Source organism: Scyliorhinus torazame, chromosome 3 (assembly GCF_047496885.1).
Source record: "Scyliorhinus torazame isolate Kashiwa2021f chromosome 3, sScyTor2.1, whole genome shotgun sequence".
NCBI lineage: Eukaryota > Metazoa > Chordata > Chondrichthyes > Carcharhiniformes > Scyliorhinidae > Scyliorhinus > Scyliorhinus torazame.
Window position 1 is genome coordinate 44,434,173 of NC_092709.1, and position 24,068 is coordinate 44,458,240.

The 24,068-nt window shown below is 43.5% G+C and overlaps 1 protein-coding gene across 1 annotated transcript in view; it reads left to right on the plus strand.

The window, feature by feature from the left end:
• Window positions 1–15,761, plus strand: part of naa15a (N-alpha-acetyltransferase 15, NatA auxiliary subunit a) — a 138,240-nt gene extending 122,479 nt beyond the window's left edge. The window contains exons 17-20 of the mRNA XM_072495593.1: window positions 3,465–3,563; window positions 5,488–5,631; window positions 9,330–9,427; window positions 13,586–15,761. Of these exons, the coding sequence (XP_072351694.1) occupies window positions 3,465–3,563; window positions 5,488–5,631; window positions 9,330–9,427; window positions 13,586–13,786 (542 nt within the window). The 3' untranslated portion in view covers window positions 13,787–15,761. The remainder of the gene's footprint in view (window positions 1–3,464; window positions 3,564–5,487; window positions 5,632–9,329; window positions 9,428–13,585) is intronic.
• The last annotated feature ends 8,307 nt before the right edge of the window (window positions 15,762–24,068 follow it).

Sequence of the window (24,068 nt, forward strand, 5' to 3'; positions counted from 1 at the left end):
CGCCCGCTGTGCTGCCCTGCCGCCCGCTGTGCTGCCCTGCCGCCCGCTGTGCTGCCCTGCCGCCCGCTGTGCTGCCCTGCCGCCCGCTGTGCTGCCCTGCCGCCCGCTGTGCTGCCCTACCGCCCGCTGTGCTGCCCTGCCGCCCGCTGTGCTGCCCTGCCGCCCGTTGTGCTGCCCTGCCGCCCGTTGTGCTGCCCTGCCGCCCGTTGTGCTGCCCTGCCGCCCGCTGTGCTGCCCTGCCGCCCGCTGTGCTGCCCTGCCGCCCGCTGTGCTGCCCTGCCGCCCGCTGTGCTGCCCTGCCGCCCGCTGTGCTGCCCTGCCGCCCGCTGTGCTGCCCTGCCGCCCGCTGTGCTGCCCTGCCGCCCGCTGTGCTGCCCTGCCGCCCGCTGTGCTGCCCTGCCGCCCGCTGTGCTGCCCTGCCGCCCGCTGTGCTGCCCTGCCGCCCGCTGTGCTGCCCTGCCGCCCGCTGTGCTGCCCTGCCGCCCGCTGTGCTGCCCTGCCGCCCGCTGTGCTGCCCTGCCGCCCGCTGTGCTGCCCTGCCGCCCGCTCTGCTGCCCTGCCGCCCGCTCTGCTGCCCTGCCGCCCGCTCTGCTGCCCTGCCGCCCGCTCTGCTGCCCTGCCGCCCGCTCTGCTGCCCTGCCGCCCGCTCTGCTGCCCTGCCGCCCGCTCTGCTGCCCTGCCGCCCGCTCTGCTGCCCTGCCGCCCGCTCTGCTGCCCTGCCGCCCGCTCTGCTGCCCTGCCGCCCGCTCTGCTGCCCTGCCGCCCGCTCTGCTGCCCTGCCGCCCGCTCTGCTGCCCTGCCGCCCGCTCTGCTGCCCTGCCGCCCGCTCTGCTGCCCTGCCGCCCGCTCTGCTGCCCTGCCGCCCGCTCTGCTGCCCTGCCGCCCGCTCTGCTGCCCTGCCGCCCGCTCTGCTGCCCTGCCGCCCGCTGTGCTGCCCTGCCGCCCGCTCTGCTGCCCTGCCGCCCGCTCTGCTGCCCTGCCGCCCGCTCTGCTGCCCTGCCGCCCGCTCTGCTGCCCTGCCGCCCACTGTGCTGCCGTGCCGCCCACTGTGCTACTGTTCCTCTACCATACCGTTAACATAATAGAGATACAAAATTCTTTGTTTAGTATGTAAATAGTAAATGGGTATTACGAGGTGGGGTGGGCCCGATTCGGGACAAATAGAGTGATGTATACTAATAGTCTCAGGGCAATATGTAATGAGTTCTTTGTATTGTTATTTACTAAGAGGGTGCTGAGAAAATATAGAAGCAAAAAATGGTAGAAGTAATGGATTGGTTGAAAATTGATGATGTGGGTGTATTGGGACGGTTGGATATGCTTAGAGTGGATAAATCTCCCGTTCCAATGGTTTGCATCCCAGATTGCTAAAAGAAGTGGAAGTTGAGGTAGCAGTAGGGCTAGATATGGGAGAGGTGCCAGAGGATTGGAGAGCAGAAAATGTGACACCCTTATTCAAGCGAAGATGTTTGGACATTCCTCATAACTAAAGGACAGGCAGTTTATCAGTGCTAGGTAAGGTTTTAGAGATAGCAGTTAGGGAAAAAAATTAACGGGCACTTGGAGAGATTGACAGCTATAATTTTTTTTTTGGATTAAGTGACAATGTTGATGAAGGGATTGCAGTGGACGAAAATATGGATTTTAAGCAAATGTTTGACAGAGTACCACATGATAAGCTGGTTAACAAAAGTGAGGATGATTGAATAGGAGGGCGGATCATTGTCAGCTTGGATTTTTTAAAAATTGGCTAAGGACAGCAAACAGTGAGTCATGATTGGAATTAAGGGTTAAGGTGTTCGGGCCGGAAAGTGGAGCTGAGTCCACAAAAGATCAGCCATGATCTCATTGAATGGCGGAGTGGGCTCGAGGGGCCAGATGGCCTACTCCTGCTCCTAGTTCTTATGATAAATGGTGGTTTTCCAGAGCAGAGGATGGTAGAAACCGGTGTTCTTCAAGGTTCAGTGCTAGAACCACTGCTTGTTTTGATGACTTGGACTTTGTGGAATCCAGAATAAAATTTGGCAATCATGTCAAAATTGGAGGTGTGTCAGCCAGTGAAATTGATACCAATCAAAGATATAGATGTGCTGGCAAAACAGGTAGACAAGAGGCAAATGGAATTCAGTACAGAGAAGTTAGAGGTGATGCATTTTGGCAAAAAGGTTCTGAAGAATATGCAGGGACAGAGGCACATGGGATGTATGTGCAAAGATCTTTGAAGGTTGCAGGGCATTTTGAGGCAGTAGAAATCTTGGACTTCTAATAAAGGTGTTCAGTACAAAATCAGGGAGATTATGTTGAACCTTCATGAAGCTCTGGTTAGGCTGCAGCTAGTATTTTTTTTTTTAATTTCAAGTATCCAATTATAATTTTTCCAATTGAAGGACAATTTAGCATGGTCAAATCCACATCTATGGGTTGTGGGGGAGTAGCCTATTCATTTTTTCCAATTAAGGGGCAATTCAGCATGGCCAATCCACCTACCCTGCACATCTTTGGTTGTTGGGGCGAAACCCATGCAAACGCGGGGAGAAGGTGCAAACTCCACACGTTCAGTGACCCAGAGCCGGGATCGAAGCTGGCACCTCGGCGCCGTGAGGCAGCAGTGCTAACCACTGTGCTGCCATGCTGCCCTTTGTGTCCAGTTCTGATCACTATTCTTTAGGAAGGATGTGAGGTTCCCTGAGAGGATGCAGAGAAGGTTTACCAAAATGGTTCCACTCATGAGGGATTTTATCTGCAAGTTTAGGTTGGGGAAGCTGGGTTATTCTCATTGGAGCAAAGGAGTTTGAGTGGAGATTTGATAAGAGGAATAGAAGATTATGGCAGGTTTCAATGCGGTAGACAAGGAAAACCTGTTCTCATTTGCTGATGGGACAAGACTAGGGGACACAGTTGTAAGGTTTTGGCAAGAGAGAAAGTGTGAGGAATAGCATTTTGTGTAGCGAATGGTAACCTATGAATGACGGATGGTTGAAGTGGGGACAAAGAATGACTTCAAAAGGGAATGGGTTGGGCACTTGATGGAAAGAAACTCGACGGACTGTGGAGCTAGAGCGGGAGGTTGGGACTGAAGAGATTGTGCTGTACATGGAGATTATGTGGGATTGATGGGCCGAATGGCCTCATTCTTGTCCTTGGGAATTGAATACTTGATCTAGGCTGGCGGTTTATTTAGTCCTGAGGCATTAGTACATTGAAGTTAACATTTGGACAAGGGGTTAAACTACAGTCTTGTTTATCTCCTCGGGCACTATTCAACCAAAGCCATGGTTTCCCAGTGTCCTGGTCAGCGAAAATTGATTGCAACATGGTCTACATAACTACTGAGACTGTGCTTTAAAGAGCAATTCATTAGTAGTAAGGAAGCACTGAGGACATAAAATGTGACATTGATATCATTTTTTCCTTAACTGTTTTTCTTTCTAACAACGTGACATTTCATTTTACTGTTTTTGTAGAGAAATTCCTTCTGATGTTGCAGTCAGTCAAAAGAGCTTTTGCCATCGATGCTGACAACCCTTGGCTCCATGAGTGTTTGTTTCGGTTCTTCAAAGCTGGTATGAACTACTGTAATGTACAGTTCGTCTTGATGAAATATAGTGTTGACCAAAGCGTAATAACCAATTAGCGTCCTCTTAATCAAGTATTAGCTCCTCTTTGCGATTTGTCTTATACACACTAGGAAGCCGTCTGTTCATTTTAGCGTAGAAAATTCTATGGGTAGTTAAATCTACTTGCTGATTACCAAGTAATATTACAAGAATATTGACAAAAAATGGAACTGTTTGGTGCAATATGTGCTCCAATAGGGCCCATAATGTCCCATAATAATCTGTAATATGACATGCATTCTTGTGTAGAAGGCACACTGATGCAGCTTTGTTTTCTGAAAACATTTGCATTTATAGATACTTTGTGCTTTAGTGCATAGTTATTATTACACTGGCATCTTGACTTTATTTCTCACATTATGACTTTCTGATTTCATTTCTGAAAGGTGAGTAGAGTTCAGATGCTTCCTGAGAAGTAATTTTAACGTTGTTACCTTGAGTCCTGTTGGATCATGTTTGGGAGCACTGTTGCCTGTCAGGAGAGACAGTTTAAGAAATGTGGGGATTATTCTTAACTTTGTGCTGTTTTGCAAAAAAGGGCTTAATTCCCTTCGTCACGATGGTAAATCCCCCGAACCCATAACCTCTGCAGTCTCAAAAACAGATACATGGGAAGACCACTACCTGCAAGTTCCTCTCCATCCTGACTTGGAACTATATCACCGTTCCTTTACTGTTTCGGAGTCAAATTCCTGGAGCTCCGTTCCTAACAATTGTGGGTGTACCTATACCACATGGCCAGCAGCGGTTCAACACCATTCTCAAGGAGAATTGGAGATGGACAATAAATGCTGGTCTAGCCAGTGTCACCCATGCCTTATGACGGAATGATAAATTGATGAACAAGGAGGAACATTATCTTTTGATGCTTAAAATTGTGCTTGCAGAATCGTAAAGCAATGTTTAAAAATAATGGGCGTAATCCAATGGTCACAAAGCACCAGAAAAACAGCTCAGCGCAGCTTGGCCGCTGAAAGCCGGGAGACCTTGCTACCGAGATAGACCCGGCTCTCCGCACTTCGTGAGATCCAATGCGATCTTGCGAGATGTTGAGATGTAAATCCCACCCATTATGGGCGGGATAACTTTTTGACAAATCTACATATTAGAACGAGGCAGTTAGCCTCACTCTATAATGCACATTTCCGAGGTACCTAAGGCTTTGGGATTCATTCCCTTCACCTCGGACCTCGGGTGAACACCGTTCAGCTGGCATGGGCACTGCCAGGGTGCCATATTGGCACTGCCAAGGTTCCATTTCTGCGCGCGTGATTGGGCCGGGGGGTGCCCAGTGTTGGGAGGGGGGGCTGGGGAGGCGTTGTGGGGACCTCTGAGATCGGGATGCCACTTAAAAATGGCGTCCCGATCTCTCACTACACGGGGGAGCTCTGTACAAAACAGGGTTCTGTGCAGCCATGGCCATGCGTTCCCCGTTCAGGCTCCTTATACAATGAGAGTCGCGTTGAATAGCTATGTGTTTCTCGGCACTGCGAGTGCCTGGAACCACTCAGCTAAAGGCGCTCGTTAGGGAACTTTGTTCCCTTTTGGGAGAATCGCGCCCAACATTTCCCACTGATCTCATCAGTCTTCTAAATCGTACCGCTGATGAATCATTTGCTGGGCATCCACCCACAGCTTGTTTTATGAAATTGGTTTTGCATATATTTACAATCACAGTATTGATGACAAAACGTAATCTGGCAAACACAATGTGCTACATAAACGGTCTCGGCATATTCAGCAAAAATTGATACGTTGGCATGAATTTTAAAAACGGTGAGTTGTTTTAAAAGTAATCTTTAAAGTAAGTTTATTGTTGAAAAGTATGTATACACATGTAAATAACCAACTTTTTCTTTTACTGTTCCAGTATCTGAGAGTAAAAATGTGCCTGATGCTGTTCAAACAGTGCTGACGCAGCAAATGAGCAGGTTGTTTGGAGACACAAATCCAAAGAGTTTTAACGAGGCTTTCCTAAGCAAGCACTTGAACTCAATTCCACACAGGTTAGCTGGTAAGTGAAAGTAGCTTTGTTGTTGAATCCGTATAGATAACAGGATCGATTGTAATTGCTACATTTTATATGGTTTCAGTGGAGAAAAAAACCCTTTTTAAATTACTCAAATATTGTTGCACATAATTAGTTAGCAATGACATGTAAAGTGAAAGCAGATTCACACCATTACAGGTGTAATATATGTGAAAATCTCTGCTGTTATCATAATCCTTCCCCCTTTCAATCCCTCCGGATCCCAATTGTTTATAAAGATGCTGACTATTAGAAGCAATTCCACTGGTGCCAATATTGCTGCTTCATATTTCTCGAGCGCTGGCTCTTGCACAAGTGTTGACCTGATCCAGTCTTTGCCACCAGCGTCCATGCTAACATCATTGTGTCTCCTATCCATCTCCTTATGTTTGCCTGTGTGCGTAACTAAAGTTCCCTGCCTCACCTCTTGCTTTCTTTGAGTTTATTGACAAGGAAACCAATTTTAACCTTCCCAACAATCTCACGCCTATGCTAATTCAGTACAGGCTATAAATCCAACCTGGGACACTCTTGGCGCACTGGGTGCTGCATCAGACTTGGAAATGTTAATAGAAACATTTTATTGACACTCATGAAGTCTGCATTCATTTTTAGTCAACATTACTTGTTCCTGCCTTTTGTCTTTTTAAAAAGATATACAAATCTCTTGTGCGCCTATAAACTAATTTCTTGTCTGTTTGCAGCTTCTTCTAAATGGGCAATGTAATCAAAATTAGTCATTCGCTGCAAAAAGAGACACATAGTGATTTTATTGCAAAACTGGTTCACCTGAGCGTTTCTTTGAGGAAAGCTCCATTAATGGAAATTAAACCAGGTCGTCACTTCATTTACTGCCAGCTATAAAAGGTAACAAACTGGAAATAATGAAACTGGATATATATTTTTTTAAATAGTGCTTCCAGTTTGTCCAGTGAGGATTCCAAAATTCCCCATAAACAAAGCATTTCTAATCATAGGAATACATGAATTGATCCTCTTACTGAATGATCGAATGGGACCTTGGTCAAGTGGAAAAATTATGCATATGAATCAACAATTCTGTTGTTTACTTTAACGTGAGCAAAGCCTATTAAGTTTTCTCCCGCTCCCTTTTCTCTTTGGTTGCCTCAATTGAGCTTTATCTGCTACTCTTCAAAAATAGATGATTACACACACACAGCTTGTACTTGTTTCTTCACTAGTTCTGAATCATCTTGAGTTTGTTTTTAATTCATGCTGGCTGTGGAAAGCTCCTAGCTTGCACTTGGCACCTCATTATAATGTGCTTAGCTGCTCATAGATTATCATAGAATTTACAGTGCAGAAGGAGGCCGTTCGGCCCATCGAGTCTGCACCGGCTCTTGGAAAGAGCACCCTACCCAAGGTCCACACCTCCACCCTATCCCCATAACCCAGTAACCCCACCCAACACTAAGGGCAATTGATCATGGCCAATCCACCTAACCTGCACATCTTTGGACTGCGGGGGGGAAACCGGAGCACCCGGAGGAAACCCACGCACACACACTGAGGATGTGCAGACTCCGCACAGACAGTGGCACATCAAATGAGAAATTGTGAACATAGAGGCTACTTATCCTATGGGGCCCTGAAATTTTTTTCTTCTGCAAATTCCTAGAAATTAAATGCCACTGGTTCCTCTACAGTGCAGGTATTCAACATCACCTACATCCCTGTGTTGGCTACGTTTATATAAAAAAAGAACAATTTAAAAGGCAGCAAACTCAATAAAAATGTTACAGGGAACATTGGTGAATGGCACTTTTCCTTTGTGTATGTTGAAGGAGTAACAATACAATAAAACAAATACAATGCTAATCCCTGCATTGAGTTTAAATCACAACATACAATATTATTGTGTTAGCAGTCACTAAGAAGTAGTAATTTAAAAGAAAAGTCTATAAAACTGCGTAGTTTAAACGGGTATACAGCACTTGTTCCTGAACAATCCAAACTATGATTTTTAATGAATTAGTCAGGGCAGTTACTAAACCACTACCCTCAGCCTCACTACCCACTGTCAAAATGAGGTGGGCGAGTGGTTAAAATCTATTAGTATTCCAGTCCTGATTGTTACCTGGCCGTTTGTAATTAAAGCCATTGTTTTACATTTTTCACAGAAAAATGAATGTGATGAGGAATTTGATCCCAAAGCATGGGTAAAAAAAAAAATCCTATCATTTTGTGTAATGACAATGGATTATTACTTTTTATATTGCTGTCAAATAGTGGGTATTACCAAAAGGGAAAGTGTGCACATTGTTAGTTACAAGTGCATATAGTTACAAGCACAGTTATTATGTTACTGATCTGGTAATCCTGGACTAATGATCAAAAGACGTCAGCTCAAATCCCAATTGGTGGGTGAATTTAACTTCAATTAAACAAATCTGGAATAAAAAACAAAATAGTAATCATGGAACTACTAAGTTGTTGTAAAGCCCCAATTGGTTTACTAATGTAATGTAATGAAATACTATTGCCATCCTTACTCAGTCATGCCTGTGTGCGTCTCTCGCCTGGACTTTATGTGACTCCAGGTCTATTACAAAGTGGTTGTCTCTTAACTGTATTCTAAATAGCCTAGTAAGCTAAACCGTTGTTTCAAAATGCTACAAAAAAACTATATGAATAAAATTGGATTGACCAACCCACTTTGGCAAAGGCATACCAGCCCTGTCAACCCTGCAAAGTCTTTGTCCGGAACAATGGGAACATGTGCCAAAACTAGGGGAGCTACCCTACAGACTCATATGGTTGCCAGCATCTTGTCATTGCTTCATACATTAATAAGTTTTAGTTTAAGATGTTACCTTTCCATGTGGGAAATCTCAACAGGTAATTGTGGTGAAACACAAGGAGCTGTACAAATGTCTGGGAGTGCTATTTGGTGATTGGGAAGTTAGGCTGTGGTTATTGAATTGTGCACAGTAGAGCAACTGGTCCTGATGTGGTCTGCAAGGCAGCAAGCCTAAGTTGAATGGGGAGATTTTGGGGAAATTGTGGCATAATGCTGGTGTCACTGGACTAGTAAGAGGTCTCGGTTGTTGCTCTGAGGACATGGGTTCAATTCCCATTGGCAGCTGGTGGAATTTAAATTCAATTAAAAATCTGGAATTGGATGCTAGTCTCAGTAATGCTGCTCGTGACAAACCCATCTGGTTCATTAATGTCCTTTCAGGAAGAAATTTGCCACCCTTAACCCAACTGGCCTAGATTTGCATCCAGACTCTCAGCAATGTGGTTAACTCTTAAATGTCCTCTGAAATAGTATAGCAAGCCACTTGATTCAAGGGCAATTCGGGATGGCTAACAAATGCTGGCCTTTCCAGCGATGCCCACACCTCTTGAAAGAATAAAGGAGGATCAAATATTGAGGCTTGCTTGATGATTTTTAACAGTCTCAGAATTTTTTATGCAGAGATTTTCTTCACAATGTGAGGTTAAAATATATTATAGAAGGACTAAGTTTAATTGTCAACCTATGTTACAAGGACATTCATTTTTAAAGAAGGCTAACTTGAATGTTCAATGAAAGCATTTGTTATAGCTTTTAAAACCTTGACTTTGAGCTTATGTCCTTCATTCCACCCTTTCTTCCAAATTGCACCTATCGTTTTTTTCCCCCCACAGGATGATATAAAACCTTTTTATTCTTACAGCTGCCAAAATGATGTACTACAATGAACCTTCCAGTCAAAAAAGGGCTGTGGACTTAGCTACAGGACTTGATGAATTTCTAGACGAGAGAGGCATCCAGGTGAGATTTATTGTTTCAGAAACAAATTCCCATTTTTCTCTCCTTGCAGGCCCCTCATCACACATGCTTCAGTCAGTGGAAAGAAATAGCCTGCTTTAATCTGCAGTGACCGATGATTAAGGCTGTCCCACCCCCTGGCTGCAGGATGCAACATAGTTGAGAGGCTAGCAAGGTGAGAAAACTGAGGGCTAGAACATTGCTTTAGTACCCTGTGCAAATAGTTCTGGATCACTGATTTAACAGGTGTTATTGGAGGCAGTCGGCTTTCTGAGAATGGTCTGAGGTGACTGTCGGTAGCTTTACTCCATTGCATTGAGCCTGATCCTTCTGCAACGTTCTGAACATTGATTTTTAGTTCGCTTCTCTGTTTGCTTCTTGTACACCTGTTAGAAATAAGCTTCCACACTTGTTGACCTGCATGGAACAAAATTGAAAATGTAACTTTAAAACAAATGACCTATACTCATTCCCTTTAAAGATTTATGCTGTGCTGCAATATTAAATAGTTATTTGTTCTCCAACTCCACTGAATAGCGGGTTTTAGCAATGTGTATATGGTGAAATTAAATTTTGGTGATCAACATTTGTAATGATTATTCATCAAGCGTCCTTGTGTGAACTGTCCATATATATGTATATAGATATATATCCCATTGCTGATCAGAGGAATTTGGATATATTGATAGATTGCTTCAATTCTTTTCTTTGAAGACTGAATGAAGGTACAGGAATGCTAATCCATGGCAAAAATGGAATGGGTTACAATAGAAAATGGGGATTTACAAAGAAATGACTTGCGTTTTTAAAAAATATATATTTTATTAAAGTTTTCAAACAGAATTTTTCCATTTTACAAATCAACATAAAAATAGTACAGTAACTGATAAATAACATTATTTAAATAATATGGTGAACTAACAAAGTAACAAAAAATAGTGCCCCCCCCCCCCCCCCCCCCCCAGACTTGCATCTTCTAACTGAAACTTAAATTTACTCCGTTAGAACATAATGGCCCGTAACGTCCTGTCTCCCTGCATTGGATTGGGGCATGGGGGTGGGATGTACCCCAAATATGCACTGGGGAAAACTTTTGGGAAGTTCCCATGTAAGAGTTTACCCGGCAGTTGTTCAGAAGCGCTAACCTCCAGCATGACAATTGGGCTGCGTGGGGAACAATCTGACAAAACAATTTGAATCACTATTTCAGATGGTTCTGCCATGGTGTTACACTAATAGTTACTCTGTGAGAATTAGAATAAATAAAAGTACTTCTAACTGAAGCATAACTATTTTAAAGAGCAAGACCAAGCCCAGCATGGGATGACCTCCCAGGGTATTTCCCCACTCCCAAACTAGTCAACCTACAGCCCCCACCTGCATGAGATCCCCATCTCCCTCCTAATCTGACCCCCAGAGCCGACCCCTCACCGACCCAACCACACACACACACTCTCCCCAATGTCCCAACCCCTCCCCCTCTGATATCTGAACCCGCACCCCCTATATCCTATTCACTTGGCTTAGACATTTACTTTCTCCCTGGACTGTTATTTTGATTTAACATTTAAACCCGCCTGCTTTATGGCAGCTAGTGTTGTAAAAAGGGGGTATGTCCTCCCTCACGCTGCTTCTTTTACATTTTGCCGCTTGAGCCGGGGACGAGCTTCACTGCCTCAGTCTCACCTGGCCTAACTCGGGAAGGTCAGGCGAGACAGGCACATAAGAATTTAAGCGCAGATAAGTCGATACGGAGTGGCAATCTGCTGCTGATTGCCATCCCGAGAAAGTTATGGCAATATTGAAGTTCACAAAGTGTTCAACTTACCTAATCTTTTTACTGCCATCTCCCTTTGCCCATTGCTAGTATCAGAGAGAGAATCAACTGAAGGGGAAGAGAAGGACACTAACTAGAAACTAAAAAGGAAAGTAAAGACTTGATGGGTGTGTTGAACTTTCTGGCCTTATATGGAATCAGGGGACTTTTAACCCAGAGAGAAAGCAGGTTATTTCAAAATTCAGGTACCTTGAGCGTGGTGGCCATCGGCTATAATTAACTGTATCTGCTCAGTTTCATTATAGTCAGAAAGTCCACTCATTTCATATAGCTTCTTAAAGTATAATTTATACAACAGATTACCTATAAGGGGGTACTACTTCTGTATAATTACAACTTAGACCAGGATTGTGTCAAGAGAAGCATGGTTCAGTACAAGTTAGCTATTTCACTAGTGCATTGGGCAGTTACGTTGGTTCTAAACTGGGACCTTATCTGTTATCAAGATTAGAACCATTTTAGCTAAGAAGGCTCCAGGATTTGATCATTTATCTGCTAAATTCATTGATTAACATTACCGTAGTTGCCCTCTAGTCCCTGCCTACAGAGGTGTTATGGTCCACGTAGAGCGTGGTAATGGCTGCAGTAATATAGATCTGGCGTTCACTGTAGATCAGAATGAGTGCTTTCAGGAGAAAAGTGAATTAACGAAGAAAGAGAAGAAAAATTGTTTTTTTGAGTTACTTTGGGGATTTTCAGTCTCTGTTTAGCTCATTTTTGATCGCAACTTTAGGATTTTGCAGCAGGGCTTGGGATAAATGAATGTTGCTCTCACCAAAGCAAGTAAGCTCTGTTAAGTGTCTCATTCTTTTGGGAAGGATCCGCTCAGTTAATTTGTTTGCTAGACTCTTGGCAAATCACTCACAATAGGGTCCAAAAGTCCACTTTGCTAGAGGAAGTTTTATCCAAATCTCCCAACTTATTTTCATCAAGCTCATTTTGTGACTGTGAACACCCTAACTGTTGTGACAAGTCTGTTGCATAATCTAACGCAGACCCAAAGGAACAAACGACAGTTTGCCCCTGGCACAGGATACATGCTGATACAACAGAAGGAGCTCGTATCCAATGAAAACTCCTTTTCCAATAGATCCAGCAAAATCATTTTTCTAATATGGCGTTAGGCGTACCCTAATTGTTGGCATTGAATGCTCATTTTTGCCAGCAGAACCATCACTTGTCAAAGCCATCTATATGGCTTATACAGACACCAGTATTCTTCTAAGAGAAAGATAAGATATCTGTTATCTCTTTTCAAGGCACTCTTCAAACACCAACTCAAGCAGGACTATGAAAAAGTTGCTTTAGCGACTCAACTTTTCATAATAAAATTACTACATTTTCATAGGGAAACACAAGCTTGACCTGGAAAAAGAGCTTCCATTTCAACAATTCCCTTTGTCTCTCTCAATGTGGTAATGGAAAAGATGCTAGCTCATCAGTAATAAGTACAATCATTGACCTTTCTGGGGCTTCAGCCGTACCTAATTTAGTCAGTAGCTTTTTGTGGGTTTTGAATTTCCGCTAGAGTGTGTGCAATGACATTTCTGGACTCGATGGACTGTGTCCCCACTTCGGAAAGATTTTCCCTGACTAGATCGGTGTCAAATGTTTCATGTGATCTAAATTGGTTTTCTTTTTTTATTATGTCCCTGCTATAACCTAAAATTGCATGTAAGCCAAAGTGAACAGCATAAATGAACCAATGAGAAGCTCCTTATTCAATTGGCCATTTGCCAGCCATTTTCTGGGGTTTTAATTAGCATGTGGATCCCTTTCCTAGAAGAGGTCAATTATAAAGACCTCCACTATGGCATCGATCACGTAGACTGCAAGCTGTCTGGCGTACAATAGGCCACAAAATATATTTGTTTCCTAAGAGTACCTTTCCATAAAAAGAAAACACATTTAGGCGGCGCAGTGGTTAGCACTGCTGCCTACGGCACTGAGGACGTGGGTTCGATCCTGGGTCACTGTCCGTGTGGAATTTGCACATTATCCTAGTGTCTGCGTGGGTTTCACAAAGATGTACAGGTTAGGTTGATTGGTCGCATTAAATTACCCCTTAATTGGGAAAAAAATAATTGGGTACTCTAAATTTTTTTTTTTTAAAGATACATTGAATAGCTACGTGTTTAAAATAAGATAAGTTATTAACCAGGGTCTTAATTAAATGTACATTAGTAATGCTAGCCATAGCTATACATGGAGCATATAAACTCATGACTGATGCTGTAGTACTCTTGTCTGTCAAAACTTGGCTTAATGTACAAACAATGGCAGTAATTTTGACAACACTGACCTATCCTTTTCTTTTGATTCAGATTTGTGTGAAAGTGTTGGAAGCCGTACGAGATGGCAATCTGGGAGTCTGTAAAGAAACAGCTGAAACCTACAGAGCACAGTGTCACAAGATCTTTCCCTATGCTCTAGCATTCATGCCTCCTGGATATGAAGATGATGTGAAGATCACAGTAAATGGGGATAGTGCTACCGAGCCTGAAGAACTGGCCAATGAGATCTGAATGAAGGTGGTGACTGAAGTGAACACATTTTTGTTGCACACCTCTGATGTCAGTTCCCCACTCTTCTCGACAGGATCTGTAAATATGTGTCAGGGTTTCATAAATGCCTACAGAGCATAGACTTTCAGAATTGGAGGTCTTTTTTTTATCCTGCTGACTTCAAAAAAAAAAAAAATTATCTGAAATTTTGGAGGCGACTTCTGTACTGTGTTTGTGAACCCCCTGTGGGTGAGAAGGTGACATCAATTGAATGCACTCAACACCCTTCTTGCAATTGGCTTCCCGGGTTTTTAATGTAATTTCTAAAGAATATTGAGAGCTATTTAAAAGTTGGGTGTGACACAAAAATGTAATCTAATCATTGCTGTCTTGAAATTGTGACAGTCAGCAGAATGTTGCCCTAGCACTGGATCCTCTAAGCACAAACTTTGTCAGGGCGGCAGTGTCTGACAGAAAATGAATGGAAACTACATGCAGACCACAGGAAAAACCTTATGTAAATTGTGATGTACAGATTAATGTACCCAGTTTAAAAAAAAAAACGTGTTAAAGGGGGGATAGGTATTTGGAACTGAAGACTGAGTTGGGGTGGGGGGGAAAGAAGGGAGAGGAAAAATTAGGGCATGTACTGACCATAATTTCTAAATTCTTTGAGCTTTTCTAACAAACACAAGTTTAGTACATCTGTAGATCACCAGCTGCATTACGGAACAGTTCTGAGTCTGTGGTTCCATATTGCTGCTTATTGACGACCTAAAGTAGCACATTTAGGTAGTCAGCGAACAGTTATTACTTTATTTTCAAATCCTGAAAGTTGAGTGAAGTAGGAAGTGTTTGATAGATAAACTTGGTTTTGTGTTCTCGTTTAGAGGACGGGTCCTGGACTCAGTGCTGTTTTGTTAATGCAGGTGCAGATTGTCATCAGTAACTACCTGACAGATTATGTAGAAAATTATACATTGATCATTTGAATACCGGTTTTCCCTCCATGTAATGTCAATTATAGTACTTGAAGCCCAACATTTCTAAGGATATTTCTTGCTCTGCAGTTTTACGCATGCCCCAGACTTTGTATGTTTTTAAAAGGGGCCCAGAATTTTTGAGAAAAAAAAACAGATTTGCTTCTTTATTTCTGCAGTTACAACTAATTCCCATGGTTCTAAAATGCAAAAGGTACCAAATATACAATGCAATAAACAGTTTTTTTTTTGAAAATTGTTCCAACTGGGGTATTTATTAACATGGTTTTACTTTGCAGATTTCAGTTTCCAGGAGGTTTATTTAAAAATTATGTGCCCCAGCATTTTGATTCTAAAGCACTGTCTGTTACTTATGAAGAAAGTATGATTTGCTCCCTGTTTAATTGATTTTAATTGTAAACAACTTGTTTGTAATCGGTCTGTCCTAATCCCAGCTGGTTATCTAAGAAACGTAGATTTCAGAGAAGTTGAATCTGAGGTTGTGAATTCTTATGTTACTGACTTGACGTTTTGGCTACACAAATCCAAGTAAAGAGACTGCACAATGTTCCATTTTAACGTTGCAGGGCGTTTGTGTTTTTTCCTGACCACACTTGAAGCAGTTCAAGCTGGAGGCTGAGGGTACTGTGTACATCTATCCAAATAATGCAGCTGTGGGCCTGTCAAGAGAAAGCTTCCTAGGTTGGTATGAATAATGGACTTCTTCATTGGTTCACAAGTTGGATTATCAGTGGGTCTACATCAATGCGATCATTTTGACCTTGAACTCTTGTTAGGATTTGGTTTTGATCACAGGTTTTTTGTGTTCATGTCTTAAAACCATTTCAGCACTGAGCCTTGTGTAGGGTTTTATTTTTCATTGTCTGATCCATCCAGCACACAGGGTACTGGTACAACGTATGAAATGTAACATTTTACATTTGTTTATGTGGTTAGTTCCATTTTAACCGCAATGGTTGTATTCAGCATCAAATAAACTGGTAGTGTTTGTGTCATGTTTGTCATAAGTCTCAGTACTAGAATCCACTCCATGCATTTATCTGCATTCACCTTGCTGCAACTGGGAATCCTTTAAATTGGAAGATTACAAACCATTTCTGCTTTTTTCGGAAAGTGTGGATGTGCTCGTTTCCATACTCTTGAACGGATCAAGTAATGCGCATGTGAAAATGTTACAAGTGCTCACTAGCTGTAAGTTGGCTGGAAGGAAGCAGGAATGATGGTTCTTTTCATGGTCCATTCACAATTGGGTTCAGGTTAGTTTTTTTGCTATGGGGATCAGAATCGAGCTGCTGCCTTGGGAGAAAACAAAACTAATTTTTGCTTGGGTCAGGCTATTTCTTTCTGCCTATGGTTAAGGAACAATACTAATGTCAAAAGCCAGCATAATGGCAATTGTCCACTTAAGCCATCTTCCTGTTGATTAAAATAACGTTGAGCTAAATTCCTTGCACTGAAGCTCCTCTTTTGTTTCTGTTAGGCCTTTATTTTTTCTAAAGCAAGCCACGTCAGCAATTACTGCTCTAAGAACAGGATGCTGTGCCATTTTTTTTGAACATTAGAAATGGTCTCAATCCAGTTGCTAAAAGCACAGCACAATGCTCTCCCTCATTTGGCAATTTCAAGCTGCCACAAGAATGAATGTGTGAAAAATGGAGACATATCAGACTGCTGCAATAGGCACAAAATTTCTTACACATGTTCTCTTGTGAGCTACCAAAAACTATCCCAAGGTTTTTCGGCCTTATGCAACCCACAAAGTTTGCCCCAGGATTTTGCAATTGTTCTTTGCTCAATGTAGTAGATGCCAAGAAAGTGTAATAGAAAATTGAATTAATTTTCCTTGTAAGGAATCGCAAGGCTTTATTATTTGAGAATACAAACTATGTTTTAGATTATTCTGAAGTAACATATATTAGGGGAGATAATGCACAGTGCATTATCTGTAAAGATACATAAATGTATGAAAGTTTTGAACATTTGCTGCCATTGTTTTTCTTGATTGGACCTTGCTCTTGCATCCCAGTTCCAAAATCGTTACGTTAATATATATATTATGTGAAGTAGAACATGAAGTCTCACCACAAGATTTAATTATGCAAGAATATAAACATTCACCAAATAAAATCACTTCAAATTAATGTGAAAGGAAAATATTGTGATGCTGCAAATCAAATTAAGAAAGTGCGGGGGGGGGGGGGGGGTGGAAATACTCATCAGGCAGCATCTATGCAGAGAAAGTTACAATTTCAGCCTTATTAGAACTGGAAAAAGTTAGTGATGCAACTGGTTTTAAAGCAAGTGCAGAATTGGGGAGATCTAAAATGGGATGAGTGAACATGTCAGGCCAATGACCTTCAGAATTGGAATATATCCGATATAACAGTTTAAACTAGTAGAAAATAAAAAGGGATGTCTTTTAGGATGTAAGAGTTGATTGAAGATGAACAGAGATGGTAACGGAGTAAGTGAAGAAACAAAAGATGCGCCTGAGGAAATGTAAATGGCGGCACGATCATTATCCTTTTTTGTTCTTTTCCTGCTTAAGCTTACTTAAAACCTATCGCATTCTCTAATGTCTTCCAGTGACAAAAGATCATCGACCTGAAAATCCACAGATGCTGCCTAACCTGCCGAGTATTCTCAGCATTTTCTGTTTTTATACACAATACACATGGCCTGTAATACAATGTAACTAATGGAAATAATTATTTCAATAAATGTATAATGTCTTAACTTTTATTTGCAGATTAAAGACAGTCATCGGATTTACGACACAACTGGTTCCTGAAAACTGCACCTTTAAGTCGAAACGTCGTAACTTGGAACCAATTTTCCCATAAGAAACGATGTTATAAATGGGGGATTAATTCCTAAACCAAGGCCCAATACCCCTAATTTCACCTAAATAACCCAGAACGCTGTACTCCCAATTACAGACAAGTAGTACATAACATTTATTGACATAACAGAAATGTACAGGTGTATATTGTATAGTACTGCCCACTGTACATTGCCTCCAAATTGTCTAAAAAGCATAGGGACATTTCTAGTCTTACAGTAATTTGTCATTTCATTTCTGGGCACATGGGTGAGTCTGACTGGGTGCGGTTTTATAGGGAAGGACTTGTTTGAGGTGACTGCTGGACTTTGGAGATTTAAAATGGTCGTTCTCTGGATATTTAGGATTCTTGGCTTCAGGTTTTTCCAGAGTCTTCTCTGCTTTCTTAGCGTCCAAGGAAGTTTTGCAGGTGGTCTCTTGTATGTTCAATATTGGGGTCATGTTTCTCCAGCAGGAACATGGCAACTTCCAAATGTTGAAATGCCTCAACCACCTTTTGCTGTTCCAATTCAATAAGGTCCTCATTTTTTAATTCTTCGTGGTGTGATGCCAGCAACTCACCAACATCCTCTGGTGCAACATCTAAATTGAGTTACTGTGGGAAAATATGAAGTTCATTTTGGAAGGGAGAACAAAATAACTATTATTTAAATGGAGAAAAGCTGCACACAAAGGGACCTGGAGCTACTTGTGCACGAAACACAGGAAGCTAGCACACAGGCTACATCAGGTAATTGGGACAGCTAATGGAATGTTGACCCTTATTCCATGGAAGACAGAGTATCGAAGTCTTGTTGCAACTGTACAAAGTACTGATGAGACCACATCTGGAGTACTGAGCAGTTTTTTCTCCTTTATTTAAGGAAAGATTATTTCATTGGTGGCACTTCCAAGAAGGTTCGCAAGGATGATCCCCAATATGGACAGATTGTCTAATGAGCAAAGGTTAAACAGTTTGGGAATCTACTCATTGGAATGTTGAAGATTGAGAGATGATCTCATTGAAACATAGGATGGGAATAGAGGGATACGGACCCCGGAAGTGTAGAAGATTTTAGTTTAGACGGGCAGCATGGTCGGCGCAGGCTGGGAGGGCCAAAGAGCCTGTTCTGTACTTTTCTTTGTAGGACTCTTAAGGGGCTTAACTGGGTAAATGCTAAGAGGATGTTTCTCCTCATGGGAGAGACTAGGATCAGAGTGCATAGTCTCAGAATAATGGGGTGCCAGTTTAAGACCAATGAGGAATTTCTTCTCTTGAGGGCTGAGAGTCTGCCCCACAGCTCTCTGTTTCCATAGTAATTGTTCTTTGTTTCTCAGAAGAAACATCTCTTGCACCAGATCATTTTCTGTCATTATATTGGACCAAGAAGACTTTGGGGGAGGGAGGCAAGCGGAAGTTCGTTGACAGAGTTTGAGGCCGCTTAGAGCTCTTCAGAAAAAATGGCAGAGGCAGCCTTTGGGGTTTCGCCCACTTCACTAACAGCCAAGATGCTTTCGAGTCCTGTGGCAAAAGAATTTGATAAGCACTGGCGGGGTTGTGTTGGCCCCCATCTGAGTGGTTCTGGAGAAGATCAATGAAACTATTAACGTCCATCAAGTCACATAGCGATCACATTGCCTAACTGGAAGCGGAGATGTCTCTGGTGGCCGATGTGAATAAATCGCTGACGGCCAAAGTAAATGATTTAGAGAATTGGTCCAGGACAAAATGTTCTATATGTGGGGCTGCCAGAGGGGATGGAAGGCCCATTGCCCACGAGATATTTGGCGGAGATGTTTGAGAAGATGGGGGGAGGGAGGATCCGCGTCCACTTCTGAATTTGACTGAGCCCACCATATACTCCGACAGAAGATTTGTTATGGATAATAATAATAGCGTGCGGTAATAGAGAAGTTTCATAGCTTCAAAGAAAAAGCGGATGGGTGAGAGAGCATTGAGACTTCAAATGGGAGGGCCACGCCATCAGGTTTTTACCTGAGGAAGGAGCAGCGCTCCGAAAGCTAGTGACATCGAAACAAACCTGTTGGACTTTAACCTGGTGTTGTAAGACTTCGTACTGTGCTCACCCCAGTCCAACGCCGGCATCTCCACATCAGGTTTTACCAAGACATGGGAGCAGAGCTGTCGAAGAAGAGGGCTGCGTTCAACAAAGCCAAGGCTGCTCTACAAAAAGGGACTCTGGTTTGGTGTGGTGCACCCAGTGTAGCTAAGATTGATTTTAGAGGGAAAGGATTATTTATTTGCCCCAGGAGAGGTGGACTATTTTGTAAAGAAACAAGGTATTGGCATGGTGTGATCAGGCTTTTCGGGGTGTTGGAGATGTGTGCGTTGAATTGCTGGGGTTTTATGTTCATGTTTGCATTTTCCTGTTGTTGGGGTTGAATGTATTTGGTTGGGCTTAGATTTGGGGTTTAGTTTTATGTGGGGTTCTATTCTGATTGTTACCAAAATATATAGCTCTGTTGGAGCACAACGGTCTCGGGGGTTTGTATGTTCTGTTGTTCATAAACATTGTTCTTCACTAGTTGGGGGCTGCCCTGGTTGAGAGTTAGCTAACCGGAGTGGTGCTGAAGGATTGACTGCAGCTCATTATAACAGTTTTTATCCTTAGATAATGAGCTTAGAGCTCTTGTTTTGTTTAAAGTTAGTAGAAATAGATTTTAGTTGTTTATGTTTCTTCTTTTATCTGGATGGGTATTAGGGTGTGGCAGTATCCAAGGGTGAAGATGGGGAGTAGTTTGCTGATGGTGACTGCAAATTTTTCTTTATTTAGTCTTGAGTTGCTTTGGTGGCCATCTGGGGTGGGCCTTGTTGCTGTATCTTTTGTGTATCTGTTGGTTAATCCCTGTTGGTGGAAGTGGCTGACTCAGGATTTGTGGGGGGGGGGGGGGGGGGAGGAGGGCAATTTGGTCACCTGGAATGTCGGGGTTGAATGGTCCGGTGAAAAGATTGAGAGTATTTTCTCACCAGTTTAAATTCCGACGTGTTTTTTTGCCGGAGACTCACTTGCAGTTAGGGACTAGACAAGGCTGCAGAAGGGATGGGTGGACATTTTTGCATTACGGCTTTAGGGCCTGGGGTGCGTCAATATTCATTAATAAAAGGTTTCAGGGACAGCATAGTGGCACAGTGGTTAGCACTGCTGCCTCACGGCATCAAGGTCCCAGGTTCGCTCCTGCCCTGGGTCACTGTCCGTGTGGAGTTTGCACGTTCTCCCCTTGTTTGCGTAGGTTTGACCCCCACAACCCAAAGATGTGCAGGGTAGGTGAATTGGCCACGCTAAATTGCCCCTTAATTGGAAAAAATGAATTGGACACTTAAAATTTTTTTTTAAAGGTTTCAGTTTTCTGTCGCTAAGATCTTGGCCGACCCCAATAGTAAACATGTCTGTGCCTCTCTGGCGGGCACTCTAGTGGTTCTAGTTAATATCTATGCTACAAACTGGGACAATGCAAAACTCATGAACGATTTGCTGGTCTCTCCCCAGTTTGGATTTGCATCAACTATTTTTGGGTGGGGACTTAAATTGTGTTCTAAACCCTAGTCTAGATCTGCCCAAATCTCTGATTCCATCAGGGGTGGCCAGAGCTTTTGTTGGTTTTCATGGAAAAAATGGGGGAAGGGGCAGGTCTGTGTTTTTGCACCCATGTGATAAAGATTTTTCTCACATGTGCACCTGGTATACTCTGATTGTTTTTTCTGTGATGGATAGGTCCACCCTTCCTTTTGTGAGGGTGCCTGCTTACTCAGCGATTGTGATTTTCGATTATACCCTGTACTTCGATCATTTGGCACTAGAGTCAGGTTCCTCCAGGTGTCCACCATCGAGATTGGACACGGCATTATTAGCGGACAAGAGGATTTGTGAAATGTAATAAAAGTGAGTCAATCTCACCATTTATACTGTGGGAAACCCTTAAGGTGGACCTCAAGAGGGAAGATTATATCCTACAATGTGCACATGGTAATGTCAGTGAGGGCGAAGCAGCAGAGACAGGTGGACTCCATTCTTGAGATGGGCCACCAGTACTCACTTTCTCCAACTCCGGAGTTGTTGGCAACAAGTAAAAGGCTGCAGACACAATCTTAGCTATTGTCAATGGATAAGGCAGTGGGACCGTTGCAACGCTCGAAGAGTATGTTTTATGAATACGGGGAAAAAGCCAGTCGCCTCCTAGCTCACAGGTGGCTTCCTGGGAGACTGTACAGGTACGTAATTTGAGCGGCAGCTTGGTTTCAGCCCCTTCTCAGGTTCATGCAGCATTTGAATCATTTTATTGGCGTCGCTATAGATTGGAGCCTCTGGGTGAGGGAACGGCCATGATTGACCTTTTGGACAGCTTATCCATCCCAGCTGTGGAAGTGGTGGGGGAGGGAGTTGGATTTGCCGTTGGGCCCAGAGGAAATTGTAAAATGCATTGGGGTTGATGCAGACAGGTAACGCCCCTGGCCCGGATGGCTTTCCCATTGAATTTTATAAACAGTTTGTGGAGCAGTTGGTAACCTTAATTCTGGATATGTTTAATAATTCCTTGTCTCGGGATTCATTGCCCTCTACCTATGCACAGGTCTTAATCTTCTTGATTCTCATGAAAGACAAAGACCAAACTTACACTTTGTGTGGGTTGTACTGACCTATTTCACTTTTAAATGCGGATGTTAAGTTACTTGCTAAAGGGATGGCACTGTGGCTTGGACCCTGCCTCCCAGAGGTGATCTCGGAGGATCAGACAAGCTTTGTTCAGTTGTCGCCCAATATATGTTGTCTGCTGAACAGGAGGTAATTGTTCCCTAAGATGGCGAAAAGGCGTTGACAGAGTGGAGTGGGAATATCTGTTTGAGATTCTTGGGATTTGGACACAAGTTTATCGCTTGGGTTTGATTGCTGTATAGGGTCCCTATTGCTTGTATTTGAACGAATGCTATGAATTCTGGCTATTTCCCGTTGAATAGGTGCACGAGACATGGATGACCGCTGTCTCCGCTACTATTTGCTTGGTGATAGAATCGCTTGCCATAACATTGAGGACCTCAGTTAAGAGGAGGGGATAAGTCGGGATGGGGTGGAGCATAGAGTTTCCTTTTACGCGGATGACCTACTCGATATTACGGACCCAGTACCATCTATGGAAGAGATTAGGAAGCTGCTTAGGAGTTTTAGCTCCTTCTCTGGGTATGAATTGAACTTGGGTATGAGTTGAACTTGGCTAAGAGTAAACTTAACAAAGCTGGTGGAGGAGGCCAGGGAGGATCTTAGAGGTGGGATACACTGCACTTAACGTTGGTGGGGAGGGTCCAAGTGAGAAAATGAATATTCTGCCGAGGTTCTTGTTTATCTTTCAGGCTCTCCCAGCCTTTATACCAAAGGCCTTTTTTTGGAAAGTGGACAAGATCATTTTGGACTTAGTATGGGAGGGGAAGGTGGGGAGGGCCCTGCTACAGAGGCAGCAGAGGGGGTTGGTGGTGCCGAGCTTGCTTCATTATTATTGGACAGCGAATGCGGACAAGGTCGGCGGTGGTGGGAAGGAGTAGGGGTAGAGTGGGTTAGGATGGAGGAGGAATCTTGTAAGGGATCTAGTTTGAGGGCTATGGTGACGGCAGCATTGCCAATGGCTCCGGGTAGGTATTCAGGGAGCCCAGTGGTGCAGCCCACGGTGAAGATATGGAATCAGTTGAGGAGGCATTTTAGGGTGGAAGGGATGTCGGTGTTAATGCCGCTGTGCGAGAATCATGGGTTTGAGCTGGGGGGGCTGGATAGTGTATACAGGAAGTGGAGGGAAGTGGGGCTGGTCAAGGTGAGGGATCTGTAATTGGAGGAAGGGATTGCCAGTCTAGAGGAGCTAAGGGAGAGGGTAGAGCTGGCGAGGGGGAATGTGTTCAGGTATCTGCAGGTTAGGGACTTTGCTCGAAAGGTCTGGAGGGGGTTTCCTAGGTTGCCGGGATACACCCTGCTGGAGCAACTGCTGCTTCCGGATGTGGAAGGGGCAGGAAGAATTTGGGATATATACAAGTAGCTGGGGGAGCAGGGAGGCGAGCGGGTGGTGAAGATCAAGGAGAAATGGGAAGTGGAGTTGGGAAGGGAGATCGATTGGGGAGTATGGCGTGAGGCACTGCGTAGGGTAAACGGGACCTCTTGTGCAAGGATGAGCCTGATACAGTTTAAGGTGGTGCACAGGGTGTATATGACTCTGGCGAGAATCAGTTAATTCTTTCAGGGGGTAGCAGATGAATGAGAGGTGTGGGCGGGGGCCAGCGAATCGTGCGCACATGTTTTGGGGGTAAAACATATGCAATGTTGATTTGGATTCATGTTCACTGATGGCCATTTTGGGGGTAATGGACTCGCCTGTGCTTCAGACGGGTGAAGACGGAAATCCTTGCCTTCACTTTGTTAATAGCCCGGAGACAAGTTCTGCTTTACTCCTCCCAGTGCCTCAGCTTGGTTGGGTAACTTCATGT